The sequence below is a fragment of the Rhinatrema bivittatum genome, chromosome 4, assembly GCF_901001135.1.
Source record: "Rhinatrema bivittatum chromosome 4, aRhiBiv1.1, whole genome shotgun sequence".
Classification (NCBI taxonomy): domain Eukaryota; kingdom Metazoa; phylum Chordata; class Amphibia; order Gymnophiona; family Rhinatrematidae; genus Rhinatrema; species Rhinatrema bivittatum.
In genome coordinates, this window is record NC_042618.1 from 52,596,457 (window position 1) to 52,611,850 (window position 15,394).

The window sequence follows — 15,394 nt, forward strand, 5'->3', positions numbered from 1 at the left end:
ATAGCCACAGGGTAGGAAAATGGACTCTTGGTAATTGAGTGTCCCTTTTGCTAATCTGACTGCCGGCACTTTTTTTTTTTTTTTTTTCTTTTTACCTAACTTCTTTTTTAAGTTCCTCTGACTTAATATTGCAACGAAATTAAGTCACAGGAACTACAGAAAAGCAGTATTTTCTCATTTTCTGTCAACTTTAGGGGCTCCTCAAAACTTAATACCTGCTCTAGGGAAGGCGTTAATTTCTGAGAGTAAAAATGTGCACGTCGGGCGCACATTTTTTTTTGCATTAGGAGGCAATACTAATAGCCTCATCAACATGAATTTACATGTGATGAGCGCTATTAGCTTCGTGGGAGGGGGGGGGTGTTTGAATGTGCGTTTTGGACGCCCCGATCCACCCACTGCTCACTTATTTTTCCTATGGCTAAAAGATAGCCGGATAAGTCACTTATATGGTTATCTAGCAGTCGCTGAGTTTACCTAGATATTCAGTAGCTGCCAGATAAGTAGTGCTTATCCGGCTATCTGCTGTTTCAATATTGGGCACAAGGAATTTTATCAGCTGTCAACCCGCACAATGGCTATTATCCATAGGCCTGACAGTGAAACTGTACACAGCAGAGATCCTGAGAACACCTTAAAAGACTGGCTCCAGTTATCTAGCCGTTTCATCTTAACGGACATCCAGGAGTAAAGCCAAGGCAGAAGGTGGCTGCCAAAGATGGGACAGAAAAGCCAAGTCCCAGAAAGGAGTAAAGAGGTATAGAATGGAAAGAGGAAACACTAGACTCTGCTTTGAGTGTTTGACAGCCCTAACTTTACGACAGGGTTAATTGCTGAGGTAAGCAGACATATCATGATTTCTTTTTGCTGTGCATAATAAAAGATACTTGTCTGATTGAAGACCTGAGTTCAGTGGCTTCTGTCCTCCAGCCTCATCCCTGGAGCCAAGATCAGCTCACATATGGTGGTATCAGCGAGATGATCTCATCTAAGCCGAGCAGAAACTGGAGACGCATACTATAGAAAGTTTTGGAGCCGGCCACAGCCCAGGCAGCTAAGAGATAAATGACTAGAGGGAGTGACGAGTCCAGAAGGGAGTGCTGAGAGAGATGTGGGGAAAACCAGCCGGAGCAGTCCAGATGGAGTCAGCCATGGAGAGCTCGAGAGGCCCATTTTTTCCTACACTATGGTAAGCGTATCTGGGGATAGGTGGACCACCAGTCTGTAAGGAAAGTGGGTGCAGCCCTGAAATGCAGAAAGGTGTCTTACTGTTAAATAAGAGTACTTAAGGAATACCTAAACTGGCTTTAAAATCAAAGAGGGCATGCAAAGCCCTGAGTTACAGAAATTTCTTCTCCCAGTGTGGGAAAAAGGATAATTTTTTGAGAGTCTTAAATCTTGTTCTCCTTCCCTTATTGGGAATTATTTCCCATGAGGGATTGTTGAAGAGTTGGTGTCTCTCTGCTCTCGGCAGTGAGTTGGGGGAGACTGAAGCCAGAAAATGCAGTTGGGGAGTCACCACCAGAGTCATTTAAAGGAGACAGAAGTGGAGAAAGACAAAGAGGCAGATTTTAAAATCCCTACGTGAGTAAATCCAGGAGGATTTACATGCGTAGGGGGGTTACGCACGCCGGGCCTATTTTCAAAAGGCCCGGGACATGTGTAAGGCCCGGGGCTTGAAAAAAATGGGTGGTCTGGGGGCGGGGCGGTCCAGGGGCATGGCCAGAGGCCTCTGCAAGGCCGCTGGGCTGGCAGGCGTAACTTCTGAGACAAAGGTATGGGGGGGGGTTTCGGGCTGGGGGCAGGACAGGTAGGGGAAGGTGGAGGGGGGGGAAACAGGGCAAGCCAGCTGGTCTCCCCAAGGGCTCGGCGCATGGACCCCTGATTTTATAACATGCGCGCACATGTTATAAAATCGGTTGTACATTTGTGCGTGCCAGGTTGTGCGCACAAATGTACGCCACGTGCGTAGGTTTTAAAATCTGCCCCAAATTGTATAAAATAGCTCTTTAACAAGGTACCAGGGGTATAATGGATCTTTGCAAGTCCTTTGTACTTTGTTTCTGTTTTCCCTTCCTCCTAGATTTGCTGATGGGAAGAAAGGCTGGGGGGAAGAAAGTGCTGCAGACTGTGAAGGATGGGTGGCTGGGCCAAAATGCACTTTATGCTGGGGAGCTAAGGAATAAAAGATCCAGAGCACAGAAAGAACCTATTGATATGGACCCCAAGTACTTTTCTGAAAGGAGATTACTATGGCTAACTCAGGAAAATGGTATTTTTTTGGGGGGGGGGGGGGGGCGGGGGTGAGCTCTCTGTTAAAAAAACTAATTGGGTTGTTCCAGGAGCATGGGAAATATGGTTTTGAAAGTTTGTAATGAAGGAAGATATATGGGATACTCGGGTAAAGGGATATTGCCTGTGTGCAAGTTGCATAAGAATAGCGAGGCAGTACTCGCTGCAGAGACAGCGCATCATGATGAGGATGTACTCGCTGCAGGGACAGAGTATGAAGATGGACTTGCTGCAAAAGTAATGCCTGGTTTAAAAGTAGAAGATAAAAGGACTCTGGAGGGATTTGAACCAGATCCCAAAGGGAAGCAAAATGGGGGGGTTGAAACAGGGGTAGTCATCAGAAGGGGGCTAAAACCCCAGACACCCAAGGCCCTGGAGGAGGAGCCGAAGCTGCTCTGCCACAACTACGTATGGCAGGCCAAAGCTATAGTGATAGGGAGTTTAACTGTTCATTGTGCCGACAAACAAGTCATGCCACAGCAACCTGTCCCTTTGCGAAGGCCGAGGCAGGAACATGGTTGTTCACAGAATACTATGCTGCACGTGCATTACTAATGACTAAAAGCGGCCATGTTGGGGCATAGTGTCCTTATGAAGAAGAGATACATAGGGGACAGTATAAGGCCAGTGTTGCGGAGCCTGAGCTTGTGTGAGCAGCATTGTGAAAGGAGAAGCCCTAAATATATCCCAAGAAAAAGGGGAAAAGGGTGAAATTTTAAAGGACTGTCTCTATTATGTGTTTTCATGGTGAAAAGGGCCATATAATGGAGTCTAGTCACAAGGACCTGCTGCAGGTACTGTATAGAAGCTGGGTTGGGGGAAAAGAAGTCCCTCAAGTATACCTGCAAATAAGTAGCAAGGCTGCAGGTATATTCTCCTTTTGCGCTCTTTGTGAGAACGGCCATGAGGAGTTTTGCTCTTATAATAAAGAAGCAAATGAAAGGCCCTTTGGAGAAAGGGCCGAAGTTAAACTATAAACTCCTTTTATTTAGGTTTTCTATACTGTTACATCAGTCATAGACATCACAACTGTATACAATTTAAAATGAAAATGAAAATACAGTAGTGTAATAAATACAATTAATAACAAATTAATACCCTAAAATGTTGGTAGCTTTAACTTATTCTAAAACAGTAAAAGATTATTCCATCCTTAAAGTAAAATATAAAATCATGGATAGTAAAATCATTAAGTTAAAAGATTAAAAGGTTACAGAAGTTTGCTCCAAGAGGTCTTGCCTACTGTTTTGGTTGCAGCAAAAGGGTCCACAAACTAGAGGAGTTTCTTAAGGGTAGGGATGCTATAGTAATTAGAGAAGATGCTCTACCTCATTGTCCCCTTTGTGGCGAGACAAGTCCCCGACATGGTTTTGTCTTTTAGCAGACACCGAGGGGGGAAGTAGAGCCACCTGGCAAATATAAAGAAATGTACAAGGGGGACCAATAGGATAAAAGTCCCCGTGAATTGTTTTGTAGGTACACCAGTAATGTTCCTAATCCTCCAAACACTTTAATTTAAATAAGTATGTCCATCATAACAGGCATCATCGATAAAAATGTTTTAAAAAATCTCAACTCCCTGCCTTCTCTATAATCATGGGTCACCTGAAAACCCCACATAATCATTTTTTATATACATTTTTCTAGATTAAGTCTTTGCTGAAGTCCCGAAGTCATAATGCTAAAGCATGGAATGGGTGAACAAAGGAGCATCCCATGCATTATCCTTAAGACTTTTGCTTGAGAGCTGCTTCCGTCCTCTGGCATCCTCCCTGAAGCCGAGGTCAGCTCACATAGACACTCATTTGCTGGAATGCGCACGCCACATCTTCCGACTATTATGGATGCTTGTGTTGACATTGCTTTCCTCTCTGCCACCAGTAGCAATCGCTTTGTCTATTGCAATCCTGTTTTAAAGACGGAAAAATCTGTTGCGGAGTTTAAACGGAAGCCCCGGGGCCTTCCAAGGCAGTGATCCAACCACTGATTGTGCTAAACGACCTGCCTCAAAAATCCTGTCTGGGGCAGGTTTTCAATCTTTCTTCACATTTACAAAGTTTGGCCGATAAGTGTTCCTGAGATTAAAGCTGGCAACCTTGGGGTCTGGAGATGGTGACCCTAAGAGTTCTTTACTGACTTTTTGCCTCACTTCCTGGGAAAAGAAGGCATGGGGTAACCTGCATGGAGTGGCAGTTTACAACCCTAAACACCTTTTAGGGCAGACTGGAGGGACCTTTTTGGTTTTTATATCTGCCGTCATGGGCTTCTCAAGCAGTGACTTTCCCATTGTGTTACACTGCCCGGCCTACATGTACACCCTTGCAACCAAAACGCAAAGTAGGAGTTTCTGTTCAACATTTTATTTATTTTTAGGTATACCAGAGCCAACAGGAGAAGCAACAAAATACTACATTCCTTCTATATATTAAATCATGCCGGACGTTTTTATAGCCACGTGATTGGCAACAAATTCACATCAAACATCAATTTCCTGAGCTCAACTGATCTAGGTTAGGTTTCAATCAAAAAATCTAGAGAACTTATACAGGCTGGAGAAATACCAATGAGTTTAAGTCAGATGACATTTTCAAAGCAGCTTTTCTTGTTCATGCCATTAATCAGAGACCAACAATGCAGGTAACGAGACAACTTCAGTTTTTGCACGCCATGATTCCTTTAATTGAACCAACCAACCTTGTTGGTTGGGGTAGCGTCTCTTTGAAAATGAGCTGCATGTACATAGGGTAAAAGTACCCACCACACTCTGCAACTATACCAGAGATTTGAAATACCCCCCTAGAAAAAAGGGAGTTGTAATACTAAAGTGGATAGTCCAGGGTAGCAGTAAAATCTTTTATGGCTCTTTCATATATGGCTCCGTTTGTTGAGTTACACAAGGGATAACTAATGCCCCACTCCCTGAGCGTTCCTTAGGAAGCCCAGGATTCCCACATAACCAAAATATGTAAACCAACCATAAACTTAAAGCTGATGTACACAGGGACAGTAATTTTCAAACCAGCACACGGGCACATATACGTGTGAGGGCATGCTGGTGTGTCCTAAGATACGCAGTCATTTTATAACATACGCACGCATACGCGCGCATGTTATAAAACAGCCTGGCCACGCGCACGTGCGCCAAATTTTAAGTGGACACGTGCAAAGGCGTGTAAATCTCCCACCTCTATCACATAAGTTGTGGAATTTTCAAAAGGGGAAGGCATCCATGCCATTGCCAGTTTAATCAGTTCACCCAGTTAATAGCGAGGTCCTCAAATCTCCCCTGGTTTGATAGCCAACACTCCCCCCAGTTACCCCAGATCCTTTAAACTCCTCAGAAATGGCTCGATCATTTTATTTTATTACTTACAAGTTGTCCATAGCAGAAGTTATGCGGAAGGAGTCCTCAGCACGTGCCCAGGTGCGTAAGTATTTATGCACACATCTCTTGGCCAGGCCCCGAAATACCCATGCCCCGCCCACATCCCTTTTAGAAAACTTTTCAGAGGTGTGCACAGCGGGTTTTTAAAATTCACTTTAAGGAAGCATCTCTGAAAGATTCACTGTGTATCCTGAAACCCAGACCTGCTGTGCAATGTCAGGATCAGATTTCAAGATCCTTACCTTGCTGTAAACACATTTTATTTTCTGGGGGGGGGGGGGGGGGGGAGCATAGGGAGCGGTGAAGGGACAGAGACAGAAGATGTAAAGTAACTCAGTATGATTTTTTTTCTGACTTACAAAAACTGGATTATCCATGATGTGACCATGTTATTTTTCATCCCTAATTTTTTTGGATCATAATATACTAATTGCCAGCCTAAACCAAATAAGCCTCACTTATGAGTGACTGCACAGATTATGGACATGAGCACAGACTGCATCTCTTTAGCCCATCTCAACCTGTGAAAAAGTTCTAAAGAGCTCTGCGATACTCCATAGGCCACATTTCAGTCTACTCATAATGGTGCTTCTCTCTGTACCATGCTGAAGCCCAGTTTCTTCGCTACGTTTTCCCCTCCCTTTCAACAAATAATTGCACTTTAGGTTTGAGTTTCAGCAAGGCAGGGCTTCCCAAATCTGTGCCGGGGACCTCACAGTCAGACAGGTTTTCAGGATATCCACAATGAACATGCATGAGACAAATTAACATACATTTCAGATCCCATATATCTAACTTTCTGCAAACAGGAATCCCAAAGATTATACATTCCTCAGAGCAGGGTACTCAGCTTATCATTTCTGTCTGTCTTGATGTGATCTGTCATGCTGTAAATATTATACCGATTAATGTCCATTTACACTACTCACATTGGTACAATATGCTGACAGGAATAGCCATTTTTCTTCACCCTTTCTTTACCTAACTTGCTCTTTACTTTTGGTTCTGGCTTCCAGTCCATGGACCAGGAAGAAAAGCTTTCAGTATCCTCCAAGGGTGCTCTGGAGTTGAGCAAGGCCCAATTAAATAAAGCAAACTGTGACCTTTGACCGGTTATTCTTACCTGGCAGTCTGTAAGCTGCTGCTCCACCTGCTGCTGCATGTCTGGGTTTGGCTTCTCTGTTAAAGATAGTTTCACTTTGTCTAGCCACCGTTCCAGCTCTGCAGCCTGAGCCTGGCAGACATGGAGGATCCCCTCAGGCTCGGTTTCCCCGATGCGATCCACTCTTTTTTCTGAAGTTCCTCGCTCCCCCTTAAAAAAAATAAACAAACAAAAACGTGGAGCGGCGAATGTATTACAAGTGGGTGTGCCGCCACGGAATGTCACACAGGAAAATGCCTCGTGCTGCTCCCTGTTAGGACTTTCAACACACAGACACTAAGGCCAGAGCCAGTGCTATCATATTATTCCCACATGAAAAAAGAAAGCATCATGTGACCCAGTGTCAACAGGTTTCCAAAGCAGCCAATTTGCATTTGCACAGGTACTGCTGAGCACACAGGAAGTAAACCAAGGCTTACAGGTCATTAACCCACAGTCCCCGACTGAAAATCATTTCACTGAGTCCAAGGTGCCTGGTTGCACTGAGCACATTGTGAAATGTTGAAGGCAAGCTTTGAAGTGAATCCGCAGAACTAATTGAAAAGGGGCTTTGGTCTCTGAGACTGATTACCCATATATTATATGTTAACACTTATGCATGGAAGTTGATATATAAAATACTGTATTGTAAAGAAACACCTATGTCGGAATGCTTTTTAATTCAATAACCAAACTGAGGGGCTTATTAGGCTGTGCTAATGCAGTAACATGAGCCACCCAGCATTATTGTGTGATATCAGTAATGCTCATGGGAGCATTGCCAATATTGTCGAAAAAATCTGGCACAATGCGGGTAAACTATTATGAGCTGTGTTAAATGTAAACCAGCTCAAGAATATTAAAATAGCTTAATGGGAATTGTGATAAGCCCAGAAAAATTAACAGCAGTTTAAGAGGTATAGTTAACTTTCCCAGAGAGCATCCAAGTTAATCCATCAGATGTAGCAGGAAGCACATGGGGTAGAGACGCGTACAAGGCAAGCAGGAATCTAGGATTGCCCTGCAGTTTAAGAACTTAAGAAGCTGCCATATTGGGTCAGACCGAGGGTCCATTAAACCCAGCATCCTGTTTCCAACAGTGGCCAATCCAGATTACAATCACCTGGCAAGTACCCAAACATTAAATAGATCCCATGATATCAATGCCAGTAATAGCAGTGTCTATTCCCTAAATCAACTTGCTTAATAGCAGTTTATGGACTTCTCCTCTAGGAACTTATCCAAACCTTTTTTAAACCCATCTACACTAACTGCACTAACCACTTCCGCTGGCAACATATTCCAGAGCTTTATTTTGTTTTTAGTGAAAAGAATTTTCTCTGATTAGTTTTAAATGTGTAACTTGCTAACTTCATGGAATACCCCCTAGTCCTTCTATTATACGAAAGAGTAAATAAACCATTCACCTTTACCCATTCTAAACCTCTCATATACGGGTCAATACAATACAACCTGCCATTGGACGCGCGTTTTCCCTTACCCCTTATTCAGTAAGGGGCCGAAAACGTGCGTCCAATCCCCCGAAACTAATAGCGCCCGCAACATGCAAATGCATGTTGATGGCCCTATTAGGTATTCCCGTGCGATTCAGAAAACAAAATGTGCAGCCAAGCCACACATTTTGCTTTCAGAAATTCGCACCTACCCAAAGGTAGGCGCTAATTTCTTCGGGTACCAGGAAAGTGCACAGAAAAGCAGTTAGATATCGCATGCTGCTGTATCAGTGGTATGAGGTTTTACTCTACCTACTACTAACTAGCATCTGCTTTACCTGTGTTTATTTGTTAAGCTGATGTGTCATAGGTGTGCGATAAGTTACCTCACATTTTGTGTATTGTTCTTAATACTCAATAAAATTTAAATTTCAAAAAAAAAAAAAAAATGCTTTTCTGTGCATCCTCCGACTTAATATCATGGCAATATTAAGTTGGAGGTCCCGAAGGGTAGAAAAAGTAAAAAATAAATAAATAAATAAAATTGAAGTCGGCCCACGGCTGTCGGGTCGAAAACCGGACGCTCAATTTTGCCGGCATCCGGTTTCCGAGCCCGTGGCTGTCAGTGGGCTCGAGAACAGACGCCGGCAAAATTGAGTGTCGGCTGTCAAACCCGCTAACAGCCGTCGCTCTGGTCCAAAAGGAGGCGCTAGGGACGTGCTAGTGTCCCTAGCACCTCCTTTTGCCTGTTTCTACCGCCGAGCCTCATTTAAATAGAGAATCACACGCACTTTACTGTATCGGCCCGATAATTAGAGAACTCTATCATATCTCCACCTCAGCCGTCTCTTCTCCAAGCTGAACAGCCCTAACCTCTTCAGCCTTTCCTCATAGGGGAACTGTTCCATCCCCTTTATCATTTTGGTTGCCCTTCTCTGTACCTTCTCCAGTGCAACTATATCTTTTTTGAGATGTGGTGACCAAAATTGTACATGGTATTCAAGGTGCGGTCTTACCATGGAGCGATATAGAGGCATTATGACATTTTCTGTTTTATTAACCATTCCTTTCCTAATAATTCCTAACATTGTTTGCTTTTTTGACTGCCACAGAACACTGAGTCGACTATTTTAATGTATTATCTACTATGATACCTAGATCTATTTCCTGGATGGTAACTCTTAATATGGAACCTAACATTGTATAACTACAGCATGGGTTATTTTTTCCTAAATGCATCACCTTGCACTTATCCCCATTAAATTTCATCTGCCATTTGGACACCCAGCCTTCCAGTCTCTCAAGACCCTCCTGCAATTTACTGCCTCTCATCCTAGAGTTAAGAGTCACCAGCTTCTCTCTCCTGAACAGCCTCCTCACTGAGGCATTATCCTTTCTAAGGAGGCAATCCCCCACTACCTGCCATATCAGCTATCTCCTCCCTCCTCTTGTCCGACTGATGCCCTTGTATTGTTGCAGCAAGTGGAGTGCTCTCACACCCCAAATGTTGCAAGGTCTTTTGTGTGGGGGCATGGGAAGGGCTCAAGGAGGAATCCAAAGGAACTTCCCAAGCAGAACCACCTTAGGAATTTTTTTCTAACAGTTTGAAGGTATCTTCAGCATCACAAGTCTAATTTGGTCCTTACAGGACCCTCTGAGAAAGGTCATTTGTGCAGAAGGAAAGAGACCAATTTCTGCAGGCTGTTTTCTCCATCGCTTCACCAGCAGAGAGAGCAGGCTTGGGGAGTCCCAGCATGCCTGTGAGGCTGTATTGACATAATAATGCAATAGAGCTCTGCTGCATCTAAGGGAAAATATATAGCCCCCCATGGAACTTCCCTGTTCAGCGGTCAGAGGGGAGAAAGAGGTAACAAGTCTAGTATGCTTGACTTATTATTTGCTTTTGGAGCAAGTGGCAGTACAATGTCTGCTGATCCTGTGCATTACAGCAATGCTTTCTAATGTAAGGGTCAGGGCTCAATCTTGGGAACCCACCCAGTTTCACCTTTTAAGCAGGTGCTGACCCTCCATAAAGCACACCTACCTGGCCTGGTGCCTGACGATTCACAAGCCAGGCAGAACGCTCCATCCGACATGCTGCACCACCCTGACTTACCTGCCAAACAATGCCTTCTTTTTACAGCCATACCAGAAGCAAACATAGGGGCCGATGCAATACAGTGTGCTCAGCCGAGCGCACTGTATAACCCGCACTCCGACGCAGGTTAAATAGGCGCTAATCCACTCCCTAATGCAATAGGGGGATTAGTGCCTATTTAAACCGTTTTGGACATGGAGTGAATGTAATAGCATGTGAATGAGCCTATTACTCATTCACTCCGCATGCAAAAAGATAAATGTGCATCAGATGCACATTTATCGCTCAGCTATTAATGCCTGCCTGGAGCAGGCATTAATAGCTGAGCATAGGTAAAAGTAGACAGAAAACCCGAAAAAAACTGCTTTTCTGTACTTCTTTTTTCAAGTTAAAAAAAAAAAAAACTCGGCAGACCGCCGAGTTATGAAGACCGATGCCAGTAAACTCGGCGTTGGTTTTCATAACCTACCTGTCTGCCAGTAATGAAAACGGCCGCAAACTCGGCAGTCGCGGCGGGTCACGTTAGCAAGGAGGTGCTAAGGTTGCACAAGCGACCCTAGCGCCTCCTTCCTAGCGCAACCCCCTAATTTACATATTGCATGGTTGCGGGCGCCATGCATGTGTTTAAGCGGACGCTGAAAATTCAGTGCCCACTTTCCGCGAAAATTATTGCATTGGCCCCATAGGGAGGGAGGGAAGGTGATCAATTTAGACCCCTTAGCCTAGTCCAAATACCACACAACACCTCAGGTGACTGGGAGGCAGTCTGGCGAAAAGCCTATGCTGCAATCTTTTTTTTTTTTAATTAATTAAAATTTACTGCCTCCCTGTTACTCTCCAAGAATAGAGAGAGAGCGTGTTGTCACTAGCTCCCGCTGCCAGAGCCACAAAAGGAACAAAGTCACTAGGGCCCACCTGATACTTGAGCTATTGGTGCGGGAACTCAGACCCCAATCATGTCAGTTCCCAAAGGAGAAAAGAAAATCAAACCCAAAAAGATAATTGCCTGGAGCACCCACAAGATCCAGCCTATGCTGCACCAGGAACATGAACCTATAGCCTTCCCAGGAGCAGCCTACTCCTAGCTACAGCACCAGTCTACCTGTCTGCTGAAGACAGAGAAATACTGACGAGCTGACGGCAGCACCCTAGAAATCTATAGAGAGCGTGAAGGCAGTACTAGACCCCTATGGGGGAAGGAAGGAAGCTTTGAGCTTCTTTTTCCTCTATCGCCATCTGCTGGCAGGGACATGGAGCCCACTCATCTGGACTGGTCTGGTATGGGTGATAAGGAAGCAGTAATTCCTTCCCGTGCAGCAGAATTCAATACACCATGAGTACAGGACAACCTTTATTGCGGTGTCTATGAAGACGTTCGAAGGAATCAGGGAAGAAGCGTCTTCATCAAGTACAAGTTAGCCATTTTGTACATCTGCATCCATAAAAAAAAATTGCAGAGTAGAATAGAAAGCTTTCTTGTGTCAAGTTGACCTTTTGTCACTGACACATGCTAGCCCTGGCTGTACATCAACACCATGAAAATGGCTATGCTTTTAGCAAAGTTTTCATTTTGGCAACCTTAAAAAAAAAAAAGTTATTAAGACAAGAGGAGACACTTTAGCAGTCCTTAAAATTGGTACATTTTTAGGGATGACAAGCCAATTGAACTTGTTTAATGTGATGTGAAAAACAAAATGCTACATTCTCAAAAAAGCATAGAATGGTGAAAAACAAGATCTTCAGACCGCTATTCCCGCTGCAGCCAGCCATTCCAGCCTGTACTAGGAGTTCACCGAGACACACATGAAACCTACAGCAGGTACTCAAAGACATAGCAGCAAGCGATTTCTCACCTGTTCCGGTATGGCTAAGTATAACCACAGTAAGGAGGAAGAGCTCAGACTGCCGTGTTACAAGACAGGGCTTTACACCTCTGCCAGCGTCATTAGCTAATTATGCAAAACAATGACTTCAGGTGTTTGCATGCATGTGAGGCGGCAGAGCAGCACTTTACCTGTGGGATGCCATCAGTCTGGGTTCCAGGGGCCCATAAAGCACTGCTGTCCTGGCTCCCCTGGCGCTGCTCCTCTCCAAGGGGGGAGAAGCTCGGCCCTCTGATGGCTGCTTCTTCCCCTTTCTAAAACAGGGGGGCAAATGAAGCAGAACTACAATCAGCTGCTGGGCTCTAGATATTTTACGTAACGCTGTTATCGGTGAGATGAACGCCCAAGCTTGATGAGGAAATGAAGAGCGAGCTCACCTCTCGGTTCGGAACTGTCAAAAAATGTCAAACTGCGCAATTCTCATCCCATACCCCTCATAATGAGAAAAACACAACAAAAATATATATTTTTACACGAATACTGTAGTTTGAAGCATAATTTTTTTTTTTTTTATCATCATTGCTGCCCCACCTCTGATCTTTCAGAAAGTTCTCCTAAACATTTCATCCATAGGCAGCTTCTTAACACGTTAGATGCAGCAGCTTTACTTCTCATTTTTCTAGTCAGGGGTGGTGCACTATGGCTAAAATTTAAGTTAAACCAGCTGTCTAGAAGACTAGGGCAGATACAGAGTGAATTGGAATAGTAAATCAAGTTACTAAAATAACCTTCTGTCTTCTAAAAATGCTGGATGGTCAAAACTAAGAAAGAGGAAGGAAGTGGCCAATTTCACAAAAATTGACTGTTTACCAACTCAGTAGCCTTTGTAAGCATGAAAGAAATATTCTGACATTATTCAGATACCAATGAGATGTTAATCGCATCTAACGTATCAGCCAAGTCTACTGGGATTGCCTTTTTAGTAACCGGACACTGAGAAAAGCTGTTGAAAGTTAGTGTCACATGACCTGTATTTTGAAGTCGGAAGGATGGGCGGGGGGGGGGGGGGGGGGGGGGAATGGTTGCCACATTGCAGATGTTCCTTCATAAAAATATTGTACTGTCTTATTTAATTCCTCTGCATAAAAAAATATAGTCTCTCATTGGATTTTAACTAAACTTGCATTCATGCAACTGCTTTTGCAATCTCGTATTTCTGTAGAGCACTGACATACAGTGTTTGCCGTGCTACAGAAGATAAAACAAAGAGAAGTCTATACAGGATTAGAGTAAATAATTAACACAAAACTTATACTGTGAAACTGACTTGCTTGCTTGAATTGTTCTTAGCTTTTTGCTAAATATTTTGCTTCAGTTTTAGCACCAAGAAAATCCTTGTTTATACTGCTTTTTATTTTAAGGTTTACCTGCTCCTTTTTAGGCTGCACTAACCTGTGGTATGCGTCTGCCCTCTGGTTTCTATGCAGGTCCAGTTACTAGAGATTCTTTTTCACTCACCTCACTGCACAATGAACTCTCCTCAGTCTCCTCTTCTAATGATGGCAGAAGGAACAGGAAGCCTTTCCTTGTCACCTATGATTTACAGACAAAAACAATTATAATGTTTCTATTTAAATTATATTAGTAATTGTAGCTGGAGAAATTCCTTTTTTGACATTAAAGAGACTCTTTAGGGAAGGTCTGGGATACACTGATGATAATATGCCGTCGTCAAACTTTTGTAAGTTTTTGAATAATAGACCTTCCACTACAGGGACTGCTCCTGTTTCAACTATTCCGATGAACTTGACCAGCTTCTTAGAAAACTCCGAAACGGATATAATAGAAAGAAGTACTTTACTTGTGGCGTTTATCACTGTGCAAGACCTAAACGGAGTTATGCGAAATTACTTTAGAAAATTTCGTTTATTATTTCATGGTCAAGCAATAAGAATATATCCGGATCTAGCGCAGATAACACAAATCAGAAGAAGAGAATTTCTATCCTTAAGGCAGGATGTTGTATCCCTAGGCTATACTTTTATGCTTCGTTATCCTTGTAGGTGTACTTTGAAAAAAGGAGATGAATGTTTTATTTTCTTTCAAGTAGATCAGCTTCGTCAGTTATTGGATGCCCGTAGACCAATTACATCTTCCCTGGCTGACTAGTAAGGACAATGTAAGATATGGTTCCAGTTAGTCCTATGTTAATGCTATGATATAAAATTTAATTCCTAAATTTCTCTCACTTTGGTTTTTTTTGCCTCCTCAGAGTATTTGGGGATTTCATGTAATATGTACTAAAATTGTTAAAAAGGTAGCAATTACGTTAAATTTATCTTCTAAGTTTTATGCTTTTTAGAGAAGAAACTGGATATTTAATCTATTACATGTAAAGAAAATGATTCCTATTATGAATTTATTTGCCTGATATTCAGAAGCTAGTAATTACACCTAACATACTCTTTTTTTGTTGTATTGAAAAATGATAAATAATTGAAAAAAAAGAAAGAAAAATTATATTAGTAATAGACTACCTTTATAACTTGGCACAGATATACAGACCTTGTTTCTATTTGAGCTAAATGGATAATTCTGGGCTTAGACAGCAGAAAACTATGGAATAATTATCTTTGGATTTAACCATTATCAGAAGAAGGGATAACGTTCTAGCTCCAACTCATTTAATTTACAGAAATAAAATGTATTGGTTGTCCACCTGCAGCCACTGAATACATATATATATGGAGGTAGGTGTGTGTGTGAGATAGGTTTACATTTTCGCTAATCATAGCTGCAAAGCTATAACTTACTTACAGAAACCCTTCTTCACCATGAGCGAACAATCACAATAATTTATGATTGTTTATTATGTGTAGAGTGTAACTGCTAATAAAGCTGTTTCAGGCTGTTTCAGTTTGATCATAACCACTGGCCTCTGTAGTGTTATAAGATGTGACTTCGTAAGCGTGATGACAACTATTTCCGGTTTTGAGTTTTTGATTAGATCGGGTCAAGAAATGGCGTGGTACGACAATGTCTAAATAGATTGAAGACACATTATGTTAATGAGTTAAGCTGCGGCTTGAGTTGGTAACCACAGGCTTGGAGAATTACTAGAGGACATGGTGTTGAACAATTGGGATAAGGATTTTTAAAATTCCCCCGATGAAGCTCATATCAATGAGGTTGAAATGAAGA

General features: G+C 42.8%; 1 protein-coding gene across 3 annotated transcripts in view; it reads right to left on the reverse strand.

The window, feature by feature from the left end:
- The window catches only part of SYNE2 (spectrin repeat containing nuclear envelope protein 2), a 799,865-nt gene that overhangs the window by 252,619 nt on the left and 531,852 nt on the right, over positions 1–15,394 (reverse strand). For all 3 annotated transcript variants that reach the window (XM_029598126.1, XM_029598125.1, XM_029598127.1), the window contains exons 68-70: positions 13,712–13,786; positions 12,385–12,507; positions 6,801–6,989 (exon numbers count right to left, since the gene is read on the reverse strand). In XM_029598126.1, coding sequence (XP_029453986.1) covers positions 6,801–6,989; positions 12,385–12,507; positions 13,712–13,786 — 387 coding nt within the window. The remainder of the gene's footprint in view (positions 1–6,800; positions 6,990–12,384; positions 12,508–13,711; positions 13,787–15,394) is intronic.